Source organism: Crassostrea angulata, chromosome 2 (assembly GCF_025612915.1).
Source record: "Crassostrea angulata isolate pt1a10 chromosome 2, ASM2561291v2, whole genome shotgun sequence".
Taxonomy (NCBI): domain Eukaryota; kingdom Metazoa; phylum Mollusca; class Bivalvia; order Ostreida; family Ostreidae; genus Magallana; species Magallana angulata.
In genome coordinates, this window is record NC_069112.1 from 56,515,566 (window position 1) to 56,538,616 (window position 23,051).

The 23,051-nt window shown below is 32.6% G+C and overlaps 1 protein-coding gene and 2 pseudogenes across 1 annotated transcript in view; 2 read left to right on the top strand and 1 right to left on the bottom strand.

Moving 5' to 3' along the window:
• Nucleotides 1–12,924, bottom strand: part of LOC128172588 (SAC3 domain-containing protein 1-like) — a 35,744-nt gene extending 22,820 nt beyond the window's left edge. Inside the window, exon 1 of the mRNA XM_052838373.1 lies at nt 12,865–12,924. Within this exon, the coding sequence (XP_052694333.1) occupies nt 12,865–12,890 (26 nt within the window). The 5' untranslated portion in view covers nt 12,891–12,924. The remainder of the gene's footprint in view (nt 1–12,864) is intronic.
• The window catches only part of LOC128172586 (multiple epidermal growth factor-like domains protein 10), a 56,881-nt pseudogene that overhangs the window by 9,936 nt on the left and 23,894 nt on the right, over nt 1–23,051 (top strand).
• On the top strand, nt 13,792–22,753 carry LOC128172589 (multiple epidermal growth factor-like domains protein 10; annotated as a pseudogene).

Genomic DNA, 23,051 nt, shown 5'->3' on the forward strand with positions numbered 1-23,051 from the left:
TAAAAACAGAGAAAATAGAATTTGACCAAACTCGAGACCACGTCCCTTCAATACTAGGGTTTGTAAACTGTACAATGTGTAAAAAAACATTTTTCGTTTGAATCAACAAAGCATCCAAATACTTATTAAACACTCTTTATAGCGCTCTAATAAATCTTAAGTATCATGCACATTAACTTGAATAATGATTTGGTCACAATGTGTGTTTTAAAGAGATATGAGAAAAAAATACAGAACCATTTTTTTTTTAAAAATGACGCCGTTTCAATGGCAGGAGATCTTTTATTGAAATGAGAGATAATATGAGCTTTGGAAATTTCATCGGGACCTTCTATGTTGTGAATTAAGTTACCTTGATATATGTTCTTCGTTCCTGTGTATTATATCCCGTTTGTATAGGATGCTCCTGTCTCTCGATTCTTCATTTTACAACAGCAACTTCTTTTCCATTTTAACATTCTCTACGAATTATAAGTGCACCAATACTGACCAATTAGAACCCGCTAATTCTGAGGAAGTGCATCGTGAGATAGTTTGAAAGTTTTTACTTCGGTGGGGGGTAATTTTGTAGTTACAATGGTCAGAATAGCTTACATTTTTACTTAAATGTACAGCTTTTCTGTATTACAAAATTTATCTAATCTAAGCAAGTTTTACCTCCGTTCCAAAAAGATAATTCTACAATTATGATTACATGTACTTGTGACCAGCAAACATTTGAAACATGGCATCATATTCTTATAGAACTTAATAATTCAAACTCTTCCTTCATGTTAATACTAAAAATAAAATTGAATACAGATTAACAATTTTTGAAGCTGATAAATTTTTAATTTCTCCAGAGCCATGATTACATGTATCCAGCATAGATGTAAAACCTCTCAGCGTATTCTAGCAAAGTTATTGCCCCTGGTCCGTCCATTTACTGTATCGTCATGTCTTGCCTGACCGCCCTCAGTCTATCAAAGATGAAGTCGTAAACCTCAGCCCAGGGACGGTCATTACTCTGGGCTACCCTGTGGACAGCAAAGATAAAGTACATATTGTCTCGTAGAGCACTGATAGAAATTATATCAGTTTGATCATGCGAACTAAATTGTAGAGATAAGATAGGGATGACAGGAGTAAAGTAACTGACCCTTCTACTTAATTGTTAACATTATACTGAATTTAATACTTGGAAGAAACCTACTTTCCCATTGGCTGATCCACAATTTTGTGCCAATGAAATATTTTGTTTTAATCTCTATGAACATAGAAATATTTTGGTAATGAAAAACATCATCTGATCTAAAATTTAGGGCTCAGTAATGAAAAGATAAGAAAATAAGTAATTCGTTTTAAACCTAGATTCAATTCTAAAGGGATGTAGAAGCCAATAGGAATCTAGCTTTTATGAGATTACGTTACGAAATATAGACAATCATATATTACAGAGGTCACAACCTATATCATGCTGCCATCAAACATGTATTAAAATCATGGTTCATATTCTATAATTTGATATGATGCACAAAAATTGTTTTATCTTGGAAACGAAAGACTTCTAAATTTTAAAGAATCAGGCTAACTTATAACGTTTGTTTGATATCGATAACAGTCTTATGGATACGAAGGAAGTACGTGTCAGTGTTTGCAATCATGCCCCAATCAAACAGTTACAACAAGAGTTCTTCGATTGAGAGGGGGGGGGGGTTGAGTAAAAAAAGTAATTAAAATCTGGTTCCATACCAGCTTCATAACTAGCAAACAAAAATCCTTAACCGTTAGTTAAGATTGTTGTTCTATTTATATCTATAAGATTAGAATATTAATTGATTTTGTTTCTCTGCTTAGTCGTCAGCAATTGTTAACATATAGAATGAGGCATTTTGTTACAAATAACAGATTATATCATATTCTTTAATTATTTAGAAGTACCAATCAACCTTAAGAGATTCATTAACTTCAAGAAATTGTTTTTGTTAACTTTTGCCTCCCGTTCCACATCCGTTTTTCCCCGTCTCCCCATTTCTAAAACTAATCCAAAAAACTCAGAAACTACATTGAATTGTCACAATCTTTAGAACGCTTCAAGACTAGAGTAAATGTTATGCAAACATAAACATCTATATTGTATAGAATATTTAAAGGGTCAAGAGGAGGATGCTCATAACAGTGTATAACTAGATCTTGTCGACGAATAAAAAGATTTTACACTATACACACATGTACACATTATATACCTGCATGAAATCAACCTGTCCGCAAGGAAAATCGATATTCTAATTCATGCGGTGTTTTTCTTTTTTACGAATGATCTGTTTATTTATTTGGGTATGTATATCTTTTTATTTAAAAGTCTTGATTTTTACTTCCTGGATGGTTTATTATATAAAGAACAGCCATTATGGAGTCAGTTGTGTTTTGCTCTTTTCTGTCTGTATGGATCAGTCTTGGCAGAGCATATGGTAAGGCATTCTACTGATTCATTCCTTTATTTATTTATTTACCAAGGAATACATATTGTTACTTGTTGTTTTCATATTCAGGTTGGGGGGCAGAAGTCGGTTCCTTTCTCAGCCCGTTTCACAACTAATTACACTTGTCTCTGTCTCCTCCCACACGGTTGCCCTTTTTGACGCACTAATTATCCTGAAGAAACCAAGCAGTTTGACGCTTATACTACATGTATTGGCCCACAATTACGCTCTACAAATTTGATATTACATTGTATCTTCATAATGGTATATTTACATCTACCAAATATTTTTTCCTCTATTTCTTACGGAAACTTATAGTTAATTCATAGCTGCACACATGAAATTTACTCACCTCGATTATTGATTGGTCGAAATCTACAGCGACTGAAACTTATAATTTAAGAAATTGACAGGATTGAAATTGACACGCTCTGTTTATTGATTGCTCGAAACCAACAACGACCTAAGAAAAATTACGGACTGCACGAAATAATCATGATGATGTCAGACTCAGAGTCTCATATATAGGAGACGATTTGGGTGTTTCTTTAAGCTAACGTACTTAATTAAGTGAATTTCACTAACTTTTTATAATCAATCTATTAATTAGTTAAAAGAAATTAAGAGGTTAATATAGACAATAAAATGTTTTCTTTGAGGATTCATGGGGGTTATGTAGGTAGCGATCATTGCAGAAAAACATTACAAAACCCGCTAATGCGGGTTATATATTTTTTCTGCAATGTCGCTACCTTCATATCCCGAATGAACTACCAAAGAAAGCATTTTATCGTTCAAATACGCCCTTTCAATACGTTATATGAACATAGTACAACAAAACCACAAAACTTGACAACGTATATTATGTTTTAAATATGCGTATATTTTCTCATCATCATATCAATGTATTTCTTTGAATACATGTAACAAACTCGTTAAATACATGCTTGTAGAAATGTTGTTCATATTCTGAATTATATTCTGCATTGATTTCCTAATATAGACCTTTAATCTATGTACTATTATACCTCAAAGTAACTGTCGTGTTCATAACGTCAAAACTTAAAAGTTAGAAAAGTCAAAATGAAATAATAAATTTTGTCAGTGTTTAGAAATGCCAACCCTTTACTTTGGTATCATCTAAGTAATAAGAAGTAATTCTTGGAGTAGTATGAGGTGATAATTTTTGTCAGGGTGTGATCAAAACCAGTAGAATCCGAAGGACTTTATGATAGATTTGGTCACACCCGACCGAAATTATCACTTCATAATATTCAAAGAATGGTTTCTTAATCCTTATTTCTTACATGTGTATATTTATATAATTTTTCAGCAATTGTACGATTACATAATTGAATGTAATTGAGCAAATCCCGCTTGCGCCCCAATTATACGTCATATGGTACAATATTGATACGTAGTGTTACCACAGGAAAAGACACTGAAAATGTAAATAGCGTTAAAAATGTTCATTAGAAAACGCTGATTATTGCTAAATACAGTTCATAATCTCCTGTATAATTAATTAAATAAATGTCTTCCAGCGTTAATGATGTTGATTACATTTCCAAATTCGAAATGCATTTGTCAATACATCTAATACATGTATTTCTCCTTTTTATATAGAAAATATTGCGTTATATAAAACAGTGTGACAACTGCATCTGTAGATGGAAGTAAATCTGACCTGTCTCCCTTTGCACAATGGATGATAATCATAAAATTTATCACAATACAAAATGTTTGCTGGATAAATAAGTTATTGATTAAATATGAATGTTTTCCTTGGTAAAAACGGCATATTGATAAAGAGAGTTCTGGAGTTATCTTTTTAATGCTTTTAAGGTTCTTAAAAGTTTAAATTAAATATGTAGCTGTATGTACAAAGGCGTTTTTTAAAATAAAAAATCATGGAATTTTATTTTTTGAAACATTAAAAAAGGGCTGTCGAAAAGATCTTTCGTTTGTTCAGGTCAAATTAGGTCTAATTATTATTTGCAATTATTTGATGAAAACTTGACCACAGTAGAATATGAAGCTAATTACCATATGAACATTGTATTACAGAAAATCTTGCATTGAACAAATCAGCATGGCAGCAGCATCCTTACAGGGATGTGTGGGGGCGGATCGTGCTGTGGACGGACGGTATACAGACCTGACTGCTTCTGGAGGACAGTGTGTGATATCAGAATACGGACAACAAACAGCAGAATGGCGGGTAGACCTGGGTGAAATACTCAGTATACACCACGTATTTATACAGTACAGGACGGCTAACTTTGACTGGAGTAAGTATAGATTAAAAGAGAAGATGTGGCAATAAAATTCCATGAATAAGTTTATACTTTAAGGAGGCGGTTTTAAAGATAAAACACCATACATTTACAGGCAATTACCATTGTATAATCAAATGTTCCATTTTTAAAAAAAAAGTGTGTTGGAATGATGATTAAAACAAATTACATTTAAAAAAAAATCTGTATACTATATTCTAATTGTACTTTAATACATGTACAGTATATGAACAAGTATTGATGCAAAATTACAATATATTACATTATGCTCAAAACACATCAATATTAAAGTATCGTGATTCTTTAGCATATTCATTTCATTGGTATTTGATAATAGTTAAAATATTATGTAAAAAATAATAATCCATTTTTAAAGAACATAATATAAATTATACCCATGCTCAAGGCAGAAAAAAATGAGGTACTGCATTTTCTGATAATATCGAAACCTTCATTTGAATGGTGTTCATTTGATTGTTGTGCAGTTTGAGCCTTTTATCATTTAAAAATGTGTAACTGTTGTTCCGTTCAAAATAAAGACAAATTTAAATACAACCATTATCAGTGTTCAGACTTTATGCGCATTAAATTTCATTGTCATATCGAAGATCGTGTCATAGATGATGACGTCAATTAGGATTTTTATCAATTTGCACCTTTGTCAAATATTCTTAAACCTTTGTTAATTTATGACCCACCGTTTGATATATTTTAATTACTGCGTAATGACAACCACATTGTTATTTTTTATTGAAATTCTAACCATACAATTTCTCGTTAAAGACCGTTATATATTTACATTTTGCTGTGTCTTTGCCTGTGATAACACTACGTATCGATTTCTTACTATATAACTCATAAAGCCAAATTTGAGGCGCCTGCGGGTTTTCTTATTAATATTTAAATATTTAATCATAAGATGGTTTAAAATTATATAAATATAAGTAATAAGGAATCATTCTTTGAATATTATGAGGTGATAATTTCGGTCGGGGCGAAATCAAATCTATCATAAAACCTTTCGGGCTTTATTGGATTTGATTACGCCCCGACCAAAATTATCACCTCATAATACTCAAAGAATGATGCCTTATTCCTTATATAATAACATGTAGTAAATTGTCGCCTTAAAGACGATTTACAAATGCTTTATTTAGAAATTACCTTTGCTTACCAATTACAATTTATTTCAGTGTCTGTAAGTAACAGAAATTTCTCTTGTATGAACATTTTTGTAATATTTTGAAAAGTAACTTATTCGCATAGAAAATTAACAATTAACATTTTACACTCTACTGAAATGAGAATCAAATTATAGTAGGTTTGGTCACATTTGCAACTTCTCGGGACGACAGGTTTGTTCAAGGCGATTTGGGCAAAAAATGTCAGAATTTGTTCAAATGTTACATATTTATATATTTCATTCGAAATTACAAACTATCAAAATTCAGAAAAATTGAGCAATAGGAAACAATTACCTTTAGTTATTTGTTTTGTACGACCTTAAAGCTAGGCCATGGAATGCGGGTTTTTAAATGCTATGAGATTTATTTGCTATGCTATGGAAAACTTAAATCAGAGGATGAATTTTTTGGCACATACATGTTAATACAATGAACTTCAAAATGTTATCAAACAAACTTCAGTATACAAAAACTTTTGTATTCAATAACATGTATAAGCAATCAATTACATATACATGTATAAGATAACTCTAGAAATCGACCACCGAACCCGTTTAAATGCTTTGCAATTATATGCTGTAGTTTAATGTATGCTATGATAGATGTGGTAGAAAAGTATTTCTCAATGTTCATATCTTTTCAGTGTCTCTGCCTGTGATAACGCTACGTATAGATTTTGTACTACATGTAAACAGTCCAATATATTCAACTGACGAATAATTGGTGCAAACGTGGGGCTTGCTTATTCATATTCAATCAAATTTTATTATTATATGAATTTAAGTAGCAATGAATCATTCTTTGAATAATAAGAAGTGATAATTTCTGTCGAAGCGTGATCAAATCTATCATAAAGCCCTCCAGTTTTATTGGATTTGATTACGCCCAACCAAAATTATCACTTCAACATACTCAAAGAATGTTTCCTTATTACTGAAGGTCAAGATCTAGTAAATGATTCCAAATTGTCTTTTTGGTGCTTAAACCATTATGACGTCATAATTGATTTGATGAGAATCTTTTCTCGTATTTTACGACTTATGGGGAAAATTATGAGGAAAATTAAACAATATTTTGACATTCAATATTCAATCCTAGTTCCTATATTCGATTTGACATTATTTTAAAGAGGAGGTCGAGAGCTTGTTTAATGCCGTCTTTGGAGAGACATTCTAGATACATTTCATTTGTCCAAAATGGACAGAACTCGGGGATTTGTTACTTTTATCATTCATATTTTATAGAAAAAAGTTGTTTAAAAAATGATTTTTCACTGTGTTCATTTAAGTAAAATTTAAGCCTTGGTACACCCTATGAAACAAAGATATTGTTATGAAGCATAATTAAAAGAATTTATATCTTGAATTTTATAAACCTGTAGGCACCTTTCGTTTACTTGATATGGACCTTAATTGTGTCAGTTGAAAACAATGGATATACATTGCAGAAATCTTTGGATTCTCGGTTTACGTATTGCATAGTACGGACAAGAACCACGAGTCATTACGTTTAAAGACACTAAGCATAACTGGGAAACGTCATCTAATTCTCAAACAAAACGTTTACTTCGCATGGAAGAAACTACTACAATGACAGAACTCTCCCTGATGGGATTTTGTGTATGCTTTCAAAATATTTCAAATAAGTGTTTTAAATGAGGTGTGATTTGTTGGGTTTTTTATAGATAAAAACAATGGCTATACTACTAGATTCCTGGGATACTCTGTCTACGTATCAAACTCTACCAATAAAGACCATGGAGTACTATGTTTCAAGGACACCAACTACACCAGAGACACAATTCCCAACCCAACAAACATAACATGTATCACACACGGGAGATACGTCATCTACTACAACAACAGGACCCATCCTCCGTATCCTGCTGGGTATGATCAGTACGCATTCAACGGACTGTGTGAAGTTGAAGTGTACGGTGAGTGAATTTAACAAAGAATTTGTAATTGATGACCTAACGAGTGTTTAGTAGTTGTGCTTATATATTATAGAAGTTAATAGATGAATGGTGTAGAATATTTTGCATTCCGTTTCGAAGCAGACACGTATACCGTATACATGCAGTGTATTGTAAGTAGGGATGTTTTAGAGTATTGAGGTTTTGTCCTTAGTAAGTATCATAATTACTCAAAATGGTTTAATAGGATGTCCCATACCTGGATATTACGGAGAGGATTGTTCTTTATCGTGTGCACAGAACTGTCAGGAAGGTCACTGTCACATCGTGGCTGGAACCTGTCTGGGCTGTGTACCAGGATACAAAGGTCCAACTTGTAATGAAAGTGAGAGGTTTTAATCCAGTCTATAGATTATTCTATCGATTAAAGTGTTGACTTTATTGTTACTTATTAGTTGAGTAACCCATTTTTGGACAGTAACCAGAATTTGGCTATTTTTTTTTTAGAATGTCTTGATCAAACGTACGGTCTGGAGTGTCAACAGATTTGTGGAAACTGTAAAAACAAAGAACCGTGTCCCCATGTGAACAGAAGTTATCTGAACGGATGTGCCAGCGGATATTATGGCGATAAGTGCAAATTAGGTACTAACACTTACAGTCATACAATTGGGTTTTGAACTGCTTATAGTATGACATATAGCAAGTATAAACTTTGGGAACTTGTGTCTAATACTGTAAACGTATTACATTTGCCCGTGTAATCTAATTAGCTTATTTGGCGTAATGGGGCATCTGCAAAATCAAGTACACTCCCAAATGTTAAACATATAATATATGTAGATATATAGGTGCACAAAGGCATGCGCTAAATCAATTCCACTCTAACTTGATGAATCAAAGTACTGAAATACTGACGGGAGTTGATTTTATCGATTATCATTTATTCAAAATCAACGATATGTGATTTTGCATGGCAGGTAGTATCAGTAGTCGAAATATTTCTGAGAAATTGTATGGATCCAGGCAAGATTGAACTCTAGTCTTATCAACCAAAGGCTCGGCTGTCTCCGTTTATCTCCGACAAGCGAGACTCAGTTTTGCCGGATACTAACGGAGACAGCCAAGCGTCTGGTTGAACGACACTACATTGAACTCTAGCGTAGGAAAACATAAGGAATAGGACTAAATAAGTCTTCTTAAAAAACAATGCTTCAGAATACATAGCATCGAATTTATTGATTATTTTCAAGAACTAAGCGTTGTCAGCGGTATTGAATTGTGCATAGGTCCAAACACTGTTTCACTTTAGCTTTGCCCGAGTAAGTGCATAGGAAAGTTGATTAAAATCAACTCCCAAAAATGATTAACTGCAAAATATCGTACACACTAAATATAATACGTTTGTACAGCATCTCAGGGAAAAATGATTGATTGTAGCTTTGTTCTTCCGGAATAGCTTATCGTCTACCACTGTAAACACAACAAATTACATGTATTTTTGTCAGAGCGGTGGCTGCACACTGCAAGGACTGAAGGTTCCATGGGTCATGAGACAAACGCCGGCTGTATATATCAATATATAATTTTTTATATCAGCAATTCAAGTTTATTTTCAAAAAGATTATATAAAAAATTGCATACTCCGGTATTTTGCAGAAATTACTGGTAAGGTATCCGAGTTTTTTGCACGAAAGCTTCTCAAAGTAGTAGTAAATCAATTACAAATTTCATGAAAAAGTAATATAAAATTGAGGAACGTGTCGTTTGACCTTTAACAAATAAAAAATAATACATAATATAATTGACGTTCTGTTTTATCTACAAATAGCTTGTCCTGACGGCTGTTATGGTATTAACTGTCAGGAACAGTGTAACATCAACTGTGGAGTTCCATACAGATGTGACAGGGTGACAGGACAGTTTGAGGGTGGATGCCAAGTGGGGTGGAAAGGTGAAACCTGCAATACACGTAAGGGTTCTTTTTTTCACTTCATATGTGTTAATCATGTTATTTGTCAAACTGAAAGACACTAACTTATTTTGCAGTTTTACAAAGTTAGTTTGAATACAATTTCTTTCAGGTTTCAACATAATTCCATTTATATACCATTTATATACCTGACAGCAAAATATAGTCGTTACAATTCAAAACAAAAATGCCAAGCTTATGTAAATATATTTAAGATAACTCGCTATTGCTGCTATAGCGGGCTTTTTCATTTGGAAGCATTTCTGTCGTATAAAACTCTTCAATGAACATTTCTTAAAAAGCTTTTAAATTGCACAAATGTTAAAACTATTGTAGCATGCAATAACAATACCTATGGACCAAAATTTTCGATGAAGTGTGGAAACTGCCTGTACTTATATGGAGAACAGTGTCATCACGTGACCGGCCAATGTCCACGTTGGTGTGGCGATGGTTTCCATGGTGATTATTGTGACCAAGGTATCAATGGTTATGAATTTTCAAAAAAAATAAAACTTTGCAATTAAATATATACATTTTTAATGATGCTCGTTGAAGAGTGAAAACTGTTTATGACATCAATTGACTAATCAATGTCTACGTCGTGTGATGTGACGGTAGTTTTCGGATCAGAACCAAAAGTATAAAAAAGACAAAAAAGTTTTTTATCCCGATTCTTTATAATGGTAAGGTATTTAAAAAGATAAAATTGTAATTTTTTAGAAATATTTTCAGTTTTGTAATTAATATTAAAAATGGTCATGAAAGGTTGTACAAAGCATTGCAGTTGATATATATCTGTACATACAATTCCACTTTTGATATATTATATTATACGTCGATCTTGTTGATATGGCTTTTTGAACTTGAGTTTGTTTTCCAGTGTTGGAGTCATCTTCTAGTGATCTTGCATCAACCAGCCAGTTATCAAATGCGCTATATGTCTGTGTTACAATTATGATTCTTAGTGTAACACTTAATGTATTTTTAATAATCAGGTAGGCAAATACTTTTAAAAAATATTCAATTTGCTTTCATCAATTGTTCAATTTAAGTCATTTTAATTTTGTCTCTGCTAAATTATTCATGAAGATGCATATATTCTTTTCTAGACAACTAAGAAACAACATGTGCAGAAAACGAAATAACAAAGAAAACCTTGATAAAAGCTCCGTCGAAAAAATCAAGGATACTGAACAGTTGGATAATTTTTCGAAGTATGTGTATGACAAAGCTGAAGACAACACTGCGTATCAAGAGCTTGAAGGAATAACGAAAGAATCCCAGTATGATAAACTCTCTTGACAAAATTCACATAAAAAATGAGTTCTAGTATGCGAAAGCACTGGATCATCAATCTTTATTATCGACATTTTTTTAAGACAGAGATACGTTAAGACCCTAGTGATATAACAAAAAACGTTCACGTATCTTTAAAACATTAAAATGAAACCCATGTGTTATTGAAAGAGGAAAAAAAAACCATGTATCAGCCAATTATTTCTTTGTATCCAGGATCTCTAGAAAACATATTTGCTTTTTCATAACATGTTGCAGGCATGTTTTTCATTTCCTAAGGTATAGTAAGCAGCTTGTGTATTATACCATTTGTTCTACCATACCAATGTTTCTGCTTACGAAATGCAAATGATTTTGAGGTACCCGTTTTATAACCATTTATGTCCAAAGTGTAATTGTTATGAATTGGCTACAGCCTGATGAAAATACATCTTACATGTGTCTGGTTGCAGAGTTATTTATGCTAAAAATGTTCAGTAAAAATGTCACTATTTACTTTTTATTTAGTTATATTAGTCTCTTACAAATAAAGCAAGAATGGAATAAATTATGACTTAAATCAAATATTTTGATTTTCGTCCATGTTTACAAATACACCTTAATTTTTGTTATACAATGACTACAGTCGTATCTGGTCTAAAATGATATTTTAGATATTTTATGTTTAAAAGTGGATTGTTTTTCATTGTTTGATGTAAATAGTGATTTGCCTGAAACTGGTACATGTACAATGGAAGAACTATAGGAATTTGTTTACCCCCTTCCCCTCTCCCAAAAACTTCGACCTTGATTTTCCTCAAATGAATACAGTAGAATTTAAAAAGTTTTACACATGTATATGTTCATTGTCAAAGACTTGGGTTCACATCGCCAAGCTGGTCAAAACATTCTGTCATTTACCGAATAGGATGCAACTAATGACCGGAAACATTTGACTTTGTACTGAAAAAAGAAAAAAAACGTTAAAGCTGACATGAATTCATAAAAGCACAAGGTCGCCAAATTAGTTTCGATTGCTCCTCTTCTGCCACTAGGGTATATATACCGGTTGAGAAAGTTACGGTCGGTTGCTTTCCGATCGAGGCATTCAGGTTGCACGGACTTCTAAATGCATGAACTAACATGTTGTTTGTTATCCTCATTTTACTTAAAATATGTTTTAAAAAGTTTATGCATTAGAGCTTTTCGTGACGTCAGCTGACGGCTATCGAGCCTTGGAACGAAATTCAGAGTCTGCATGAATTTTAGTTGATATTATCAATGCTTTGGATTTAAACTATAGGACGAAATGTATAGTGAGAAATATGACATTTGAACTCAATGTTACACGCAAACCGGTAGGTATATCTGATTTATATGGCCAATTGACATCTGAATCGACGAGGGGGTTAAAATGGCGCTGCACACCTTGTGTATTTATTTATAGTAGGGGTAGAATTTTTCGATATATGACTTATCAGCTTATTAAGCGACTGATCGATAAAAATTCAGGTGCCTGTGCTTTGATGACTCATGGGGGTTATGAAGGTAACGATCATTAGAGTGTTATGTATTTTTTCTGCAATGTCGTTAACCTCATACTCCGCATGGATCACCAAGGAAAGTATTTTATTGTTTAAATATTGGATACACTACGACGAGGACATACAATAACATTTACGTCACGGGTTATTTTATGCTATTTAAACCCTAGCTGCACTCGCTCAAACGGTTGCACCATGAAGATGCTACTTACATTTCTTTTTCCTTTGCAGGACACATCTGAATACATTTTCCTGTTGAATTTGGGGCCAGTCTTTCGATCACACAAAATTTTAAAGATGGTTATATTTATATAACAATAACCCTAGTCTTGAAGCGCTTTAAAGATTGTGACAATTCAATGTAATTTCTGAGTTTCTTTGGGATTAGTTTCCGAAATGGGGAGACGCGGAAAAACGGACGCGGAACGGGACGCAAAAGCTCTTTAAGTAAATGAATCTCTTAAGGCTGATTGGTACTTCGGTATAATTAAGGAATATGATTTAATCTTTAATTTGCAACAAAATGCCTCATTCTATATGATAAGTAAACATTTGCTGACGACTAAGCAGAGAAACAAATATATTTTTTTTTATCAAAATCAATATTGTAGACCATTTCTCATTTTTAAATTACATTTGAACAACAATCTTGCCTAACGGTTAAATATTTTTATTTGCTAGTTATGAAACTGGTGTGGAACCAGATTTTAATTAGCATTTTTTTTTACTCCCCCGTGCCCCCCCCCCCCCCCCATCGAAAAGCTCTTATAGTAACTGTTTGATTGGGGTATGATTGCAAACATTGACACGTACTTCCTTAGTATCCATAAGAAAGTTATCGATATCAAACAGACGTAATAAATTAGCCCGATTCTTTAAATTTAGAAGTCTTTCGTTTCCTATTGTATAGAATATTTAAAGTGTCAAGAGGAGGATGCTTATAACAGTGTATAACTAGATCTTGTCGACGAATAAACAGATTTAACACTATATACACATGTACACATTATATACCTGCATGAAATCACCCTCTCCGCAAGGAAGATCGATATTATGATTCATACGGTGTGTGTGGGTTTTTTTTACGAATGATCTGTTTATTCAATTGGGTATGTATATTTGTTTATCTAAAAGCCTTGATTTTTACTTCCTTGATGGTTTATTATATAAAGAACAGCCATAATGGAGGCAGTTTTGTTTTTCTCTTTTCTGTCTGTATGGATAAGTCTTGGAAGAGCATATGGTAAGGCATTCTACATTTATTTAATTACCAAGGAATACATATTGTGACTTATTGATTCCATATTCAGGTTGAGGGGCAGAAGTCGGTCTCTTTCTCAGCCCTTTTCACCAAAAAATTACTTATCGCTGTCCCCTCCCACACGACACTTGTCGATGTCCCCTCTCGAACGGTCGCCCCTTTTGACGCACTAATTATCCTTACGAAACCAAGCAGTTTGACGCTTATACTTTTAGTCCACACTAACGCACTTTAAATTTGATATTACAATGTTTCTTCATAATGGTATATTTACATCTACCAAGTATTTTTTCCTCTATTTTTTACGGAGTATTCATAGTCAATGCATAGCTTCACACGTGAAATCTACACGCCTCAATTATCGATTAGTCGAAATCTACAGCGACTGAAACTTATTATTTAAGAAATTGACAGGATTGAAATTGACACGCCCTGTTTATTGATTGGTCGAAACCAACAGCGACCTAAGAAAAATTATGGACTGCACGAACTAATCATGATGATGTAAGATTCAAAGTCTCATAGGAGACGATTTGGCTGTTTCTTTAAGCTAACGTACTTGTGTAAATGAACAGCAGTTAAGTGAATTTTACGAACTTTTCACGATCAATTATTAATTAGTAAAAAGAAAGATGTTAATATAAATAATAAAATGCTCTCTTTGATGATTCACGGGGAGCTATGAAGGTAGCGATCATTGCAGAAAAATTTTACAAGACCCGCTAACGCGGGTTATGTATTTTTTCTGCAATGTCGGTACCTTCATATCCCGAATGAGTCACCAAAGAAAGCATTTTACTGTAAAAAAAATGCTACTTTGATACGTTATATGAAGGTAGTACAACAAAATTAGAAATCTTGACATTGTATATTATGTTTTAAATATGCATATATTTTCTCGTCATCAAAATGTATTTCTTTAAAAACATGTAGCAAAATTGTTAAATACATGTTTGTAGAAATGTTGTTCATATTCTAAATTATAATGTAATTAAGCAAATCCCGCTTGCGCCCCAATACGTCATATAGTACAATATTGATACGTAGTGTTATCACAGGCAGGGGCACTGAAAATGTAAAAAACGTTAAAAACGTTCATTTGAAAACTCTTAGAATTGCTAAATACAGTTCGTAATCTCCTGTATAATTAATTTCATATATATCTTTCAGTGTTAATGATGATAATTACATTTCTCAAACCGAGGTGCATTTGTCAATACATCTAATACATGTATTTCTCCTTTTTATGTAGAAAATATTGCGTTAAATAAAACCGTGGCGACTGCATCTGTAGATGGAAGTAAATCTGACCTGTCTCCCTTTGCACAATGGATGATAATCATAAAACCTATCACAATACAAAATTGTTGCTGAATAAATAAGTTGTTGATTAAATATGAATGTTTTCCTTGGTAAATTAAAAGGCATATTGATATAGAAATTAAGTTATAGAGAGTTATCTTTTTAATGCTTTAAGGTTCTTAAAAGTTTAAATTAAATATGTATCTGTATGTACAAAGGCGTTCTTTTTTTAAAACAAAATCTCGGAATTTTATTTTTTGAAACATTAAAAAAGGGCTGTCGAAAAGATCTTTCGTTTGTTGAGGTCAAATTAGGTCTAGTTATTATTTGCAATTGTTTGATGAAAACTTGACCACTATAGAAAATGAAGCTAATTACCATATGAACCTTGTATTACAGAAAATCTTGCATTGAACAAATCAGCATGGCAGCAGCATCCTTACAACGATAAGTGGGGAGCGGTATACAGATTTGTCTGCTTTTGGAGGACAGTGTGTTCTGTCTGCAGACAGCCAATCATCAGCAGAATGGCGGGTAGACCTGGGTGAAATACTCAGTTTACACCACGTCTTTATACAGTACAGGACGGCTAACGTTGACTGGAGTAAGTATAGATTAAAAGAGAAGATGTGGCAATAAAATTCCATGAATAAGTTTATACTTTAAGGAGGCGGTTTTAAAGATAAAACACCATACATTTACAGACAATTATCATTGTATAATCAAATGTTCCATTTTTAAAAAAAGAGTGTGTTGGAATGATGATTAAAACAAATTACATTTAAAAAAAATCTGATTAGCATATTCTAATTGTACTTTAATACATGTACAGTATATGAACAAGTATTGATGCAACATTACAATATATTACATTATGCTCAAAACACATCAATATTAAAGTATCGTGAGTCTTTAGCACATTCATTTCATTGGTATTTGATAATAGTTAAAATATTATGTAAAAACTAATGATCCATTTTTAAAGAACGTAATATAAATTATACCCATGCATAAACTCAAGGCAGAAAAAAATGAGGAACTGCATGTTCTGATAATATCGAAACCTTCATTTGAATGGTGTTCTTTTGATAGTTGTGCAGTTTGAGCTTTTTATCATTTAAAAATGTGTAACTGTTGTTCCGTTCAAAGTAAAGACAAATTTAAATACAGCCATTATCAGTGTTCAGACTTTTTATGCGCATTAAATTTCAAGGTCATATCGAAGATCGTGTCATAGATGATGACGTCATTTAGGATTTTTATCAATTTGCACCTTTGTCAAATATTCTTAAACCTTTGTTAATTTATAACCCGCCGTTTGATACATTTTAATTACTGCGTAATGACAACCACATTGTTATTTTTTATTGAAATTCTAACCATACAATTTCTCGTTAAAGACCGTTATATATTTACATTTTGCTGTGTCTTTGCCTGTGATAACACTACGTATCGATTTTGTACTATATAACTCATAAAGCCAAATTGAGGCGCCAGCGGGGTTTGCTTATTAATATTTAAATATTTAATCGTAAGATGGTTTAAAATTATATAAATATAAGTAATAAGGAATCATATTCTTTGAATATTATGAGGTGATAATTTCGGTCGGGGCGTGATCAAATCTATCATAAAACCTTTCGGGCTTTATTGGATTTGATCACGCCCCGACCAAAATTATCACCTCATAATACTCAAAGAATGATGCCTTATTCCTTATATAATAACATGTAGCAAATTTTCGCCTTAAAGACGATTTACAAATGCTTTATTTAGAAAGTACCTTTGCTTACCAATTACAATTTATTTCAGTGTCTGTAAGTAACAGAAATTTCTCTTGTATGAACATTTTTGTAATATTTTGAAAAGTAACTTATTCGCGTAGAAAATTACCAATGGCTATTTCATTTTACACTCTACTGAAAGGAGAATCAAATAGTAGGTTTGCCCACATTTGCAACTTCTCGGGACGACAGGTTTGTTCAAGGCGATTTGGGCAAAAAATGTCAGAATTTGTTCAAATGTAACATATTTATATATTTCATTCGATATCACAAAATATCAAAATTCAGAAAAATTGAGCAATAGGAAACAATTACCTTTAGTTATTTGTTTTGTACGACCTTAAAGCTAGGCCATGGAATGCGGGTTTTTGAATGCTATGAGATTTATTTGCTATGCTATGGGAAACTTAAATCAGATGATGAATTTTTTGGCACATACATGTTAATACAATGTACTTCGAAATTTTATCAAACAAACCTCAGTATACAAACACTTTTGTAATCAATTACATGTATAAGCAATCAATTGCATATATAAGAGAACTCAAGAAATCGACCACCGAACCCGCTTAAAGTAAATCCACCCTCCTGTGACGTCATGCATTTTAAATAAACCTGAATTCATTAAAATTCCTTCAAGTAGAATTGTAATTTCTAAGCTATTATAGGTGCACAACAAAAACTCAAATCAGTGTTTACTTGGAGATATTTTATAAGCGTTTTTCATCTTTATATTCTACATGATTCAATAATAACAAAGGGAAATAACTCTTTTCTATTTTTCTCTAAGTGATATATCTAAATGCTATAATTTTTCTTATGTAAACAATTTTTTCTTTTTTTCTAAAATTAATTTTAGTTTTCTGGCATAGTAAGCAATAAATTTAAATATATAAACAAGTATCCATCCACTTTTATTTAATTCTTAAACAAGAAAAAGTGTGATTTTCAGATGATAATTTCAGCCTTTGGTTTTTATTACCTTACATCTTAAATAGTATGGATACATATATATTTTATTTATTTTTTGATGAAATTTAAGTCCAATAAATTGAAAAAAGTTAAGTTTTTTAACTTTGAACCCATAATTTTATAGGTACGGAGTTACCTTAAATGCTTTGCAATGATATGCTGTAGTTTAATGCATGCTATGATAGATGTGGTAGAAAAGTATCCCTCAATGTTTATATCTTTTCAGTGTCTTTGCCTGCGATTACGCTACGTATAGATTTTGTACTACATGTAAACAGTCCAATATATTCAACTGACGAATAATTGGTGCAAAAGTGGGGCTTGCTTATTCATATTCAATTAAATCTTATTATTATATGAATTTAAGTAGCAATGAATCATTCTTTGAATAATATGAAGTGATAATTTCTGTCGAAGCGTGATCAAATCTATCATAAAGCCCTCCAGTTTTATTGGATTTGATCACGCCCAACCAAAATTATCACCTCAACATACTCAAAGAATGATTCCTTATTACTGAAGGTGAAGATCTAGTAAATGATTCCAAATTGTCTTTTTGGTGCTTAAACCATTATGACGTCATAATTGATTTGATGAATCTTTCCCCGTATTTTACGGCTTTAAAGAAATTATGAGGAAAATAAAACAATATTTTGACATTCTATATTCAATCACGGGAAAAGTAATCCTAGTACCCATATTCGATTTGACATTGTTTTAAAGAGGGGGTAAAGAGCGTGTTTAATGCCTTTAATAGAGAGACATTCTAGATACATTTCATTAGTCCAAAATGGACAAAACTCAGGGATTTGTTACTTTTAAATCATGATTTTTCACTGTTATTATGCGTATTTTACGGCTTTAAAGAAATTATGAGGAAAATAAAACAATATTTTGACATTCTATATTCCATCACGGGAAAAGTAATCGTAGTACCCATATTCGATTTGACATTATTTTAAAGAGGAGGTAAAGAGCGTGTTTAATGCCGTTATTAGAGAGACATTCTAGATACATTTCATTAGTCCAAAATGGACAAAACTCAGGGATTTGTTACTTTTTCATGATTTTTCACTGTGTTCATTTAAGTAAAATTTAAGCCTTGGTACACCCCATGAAACAAAGATATTGTTACGAAGCATAATTAAAAGAATTTATATCTTGAATTTTATAAACCTGTAGGCACCTTTCGTTTACTTGACATGGACCTTAATTGTGTCAGTTGAAAACAATGGATATACATTGCAGAAATCTTTGGATTCTCGGTTTACGTATTGCACAGTACGGACAAGAACCACGAGTCATTACATTTAAAGACACTAAGCATAACTGGGAAACGTCATCTAATTCTACAAACAAAACGTTTACTTCGCATGGAAGATACTGCTACAATGACAGAACTCTCCCTGATGGGATGTTGTGTATGCTTTCAAAATATTTCAAATAAGTGTTTTAAATGAAGTGTGATTTGTTGGGGTTTTTCTATAGATGAAAACAATGGCTACACTGCTAGATTCCTTGGATACTCTGTTTACATATCAAACTCTACCAATAAAGACCATGGAGTACTATGTTTCAAGGACACCAACAACACCAGAGACACAATACCCAACCCTACAAACATAACATGTATCACACACGGGAGATACGTCATCTACTACAACAACAGGACCCATCCTCCGTATCCTGCTGGGTATGATCAGTACGCATTCAACGGACTGTGTGAAGTTGAAGTGTACGGTGAGTAAATTTATGACCTAACGAGTGTTTAGTAGTTGTGCTTATATATTATAGAAGTTAATAGATGAATGGTGTAGAATATTTTGCATTCCGTTTCGAAGCAGACACGTATACCGTAAACATGCAGTGTATTGTAAGTAGGGATGTTTAGGAGTATTGGGGTTTTGTCCTTAGTAAGTATCATTACTTAAAATGTTTTAATAGGATGTCCCATACCTGGATATTACGGAGAGGATTGTTCTTTATCGTGTCCACAGACCTGTCAGGAAGGTCACTGTCACATCGTGGATGGAACCTGTCTGGGCTGTGTACCAGGATACAAAGGTCCAACTTGTAATGAAAGTGAGAGGTTTTAATCCAGTCTATAGATTATTCTATCGAATAAAGAGTTGACTTTATTGTTACTTATTAGTTCAGTAACCCAATTTTGGACAGTTATCAAGAACTTGGCTATTTTTAGTAAAAGAATTTTTTTTAGAATGTATTGATCAAACGTACGGTCTGGAGTGTCAACAGATTTGTGGAAACTGTAAAAACAAGGAACCGTGTCATCACGTGAACGGAAGTTGCCTGAACGGATGTGACAGCGGATATTATGGCGATAAGTGCAATTTAAGTACTAACACTTACAGTCATAATATTCGGTTTTGAACTGCTTTAAGTATGACATATAGCAAGTATAAACTTTGGGAACTTATGTCTAATACTGAAAACATATTACATGTGCCCGTGTATTCTAATTAGCTAATTCGGCGAAACGGGGCTTCCGCAAAAGCAAGTACACCACCAAATGTTTAACATATAATATATGTAGAAATATAGGTGCATTAAGACATGCGCTTGATCAATTCCATGAAAAATGATTAACTGCAAAATACCGCACACGCCAAATATAATACGTTTACAGTATCTCGTACAACATCATTAATTGTTGCTTTGTTTTTTCGGAGTAGCTTATCGTCTACCACTGTAAACACATATTACATGTATTTTTAAGGTCGTTTTACAACAAGATCATATATAGTTATAATTTAATGCTTAATAAATGCAGTTTTTTGAAATGTGTGTCGCTGCCTTTTTTGCTGTAAAGAAAAACGAGAGCTGCCATTGAATTGCTTAAACAAATAAAAAATACAATATAGTGTCTTATAATTGACGCTATGTTTTGTCTATAAATAGATTGTCCTGACGGCTGGTATGGGTTTGTTTATACTAAATCAATTTGTCATCTGAATAGCATGTCCTGAAGGTCGTTATGGTTCCAACTGCCATGAACAGTGTAACGTCAACTGTGGAGTTCCATACAGATGTGACAGGGTGACAGGACAGTGTGAGGGAGGGTGTCAGGTGGAATGGAAAGGTCAAACATGCGATACACGTAAGTAGTCGTTTACTCCTTATCTGTTCATCAGTTACCTAATAAAATATGAATACTGATATTATAGTTTTAAATGCAATAGAACTGGCGACTTAATTTGACCGCAATTTTGTTAAACGCCATAGCAACACTATGTCAGTACATTTCTTTTATTAATTGTTTTAACATGTTAACTTTTTAGTGAACGATAAAAACCTGTCCATTTTTACATTGTATTGCGATCTGAAATGTGCATTTGCGTAATTATTTAATAGAATGCGATGGTGGCAAGTTTGGAGAGAATTGCAGCTCACTTTGTGGCAAATGTCGTGAAAAAGAACAATGCCACTACACCAGTGGTACTTGCCTAAATGGGTGTGACAGTGGATATAAAGGAAGTCATTGTACCCTAGGTGATGCACATTTTAGACGTGGTTTTTCAAATTGAAACTATTTTGCAGTTTTACAAAGTTTTGTCAGATTTGAACATTACTCCATCTATATAACCGACAGCAAAATCAAGTTGTCACAATTTAAAACCAAGAATGCCAAGCTGATGTAAATATATTTAAGATAACTTATAATTACTGGTTACAATAGAAGGCTTATTCATTTGGAACCATTTCTAAGAAAAATGGAAAAATCGACCCAAAAAACTTTTAATTTCCATAAATCCTAAAACTATTGTAGCATGCAATAATGACACATATGGAACAGACTGTTCGATGAAGTGTGGAAACTGCCTCTACTTACATGGAGAACAATGTCATCACGTGACTGGTCAATGTCCACGTGGATGTGGCGATGGTTTCCATGGTGGTCTTTGTGACCAAGGTATCAATGGTTATGAATTAAAAAAAACAAACTTTGTAATAAAATATACATAAATAGTGAAGCCTGGAAACTGCGTATGACATCAAGTGACTATTCAATGTCTACGTCCAGTTGGAAGGGAAGTTTTCAAATCTGTGACCAATAAATAAAATTGATGTGGATCAGAACCAAAAAATTTAAAAAAAATCTATAATTTTTCCCCCGATGTTTTACTATACTGATGTATTTGAAATGATATATTTGAAATTCTTTAAACATGTTTTCATTTTTTAAAACAAATATTAAAAATGGTAATGAAAAGATTTACAAATCATTGATATCAAAATATGCATGTTCATGTAATTACTATTTTAAAATAATATTATATTAGACGTCGATCTGTTCATATCACCTTTAGAACTTGGGTTGGTTTTCCAGTGTTGGAGTCATCTTCTAGTGATCCTGCATCAACCAGCCAATTATCAAATGCGCTCTATGTCTGTGTTACTATTATCATTCTTAGTGTAACACTTAATGTGTTTTTCATAATCAGGTAGGCAAATACTTTTAAAAAATATTCAATTTGCTTTTATCAATTGTTCAATATAAGTCATGTTAATTTTGTTTCTGCTAAATTATTCATGAAGATGCCTGATTTTTTTATAGACATCTAAGAAGCACCATGTGCAGAAAACAAAATAACAAAGAAAACCTTGATAAACGCTCCGTCGGAAGAATCAAGGGTACTGAACAGTTGGATAATTTTTCGAAGTCTGTGTATGACAAAGCTGAAGACAACACTGCTTATCAAGAGCTTGGAGAAATAACGAAAGAATCCCAGTATGATAAACTCTCTTGAAAAAATTCACATAAAACCTGAATTCTAGTATATGAAAACACTTGATCATCAATCTTTATTATCTACATTTGTTATATACCACAAAACGTCCACGTATCTTTAAAACATTAAAATAAAACCATGTGTCATTAAAAGAGCAAAAAAACATGTAGTACCCAATTATTGCTTTGTATCCAGGATCTTTAGAAGACATAGTTGTTTTTAATAGCATGTTTTAGGCGGGTTTTACAATTATTAAGGTACAGTTTGCAGCTTGTGTATTATATCATTTTTCTACTATACCAATGTTTCTGCTTTCAAAATGCAAATTA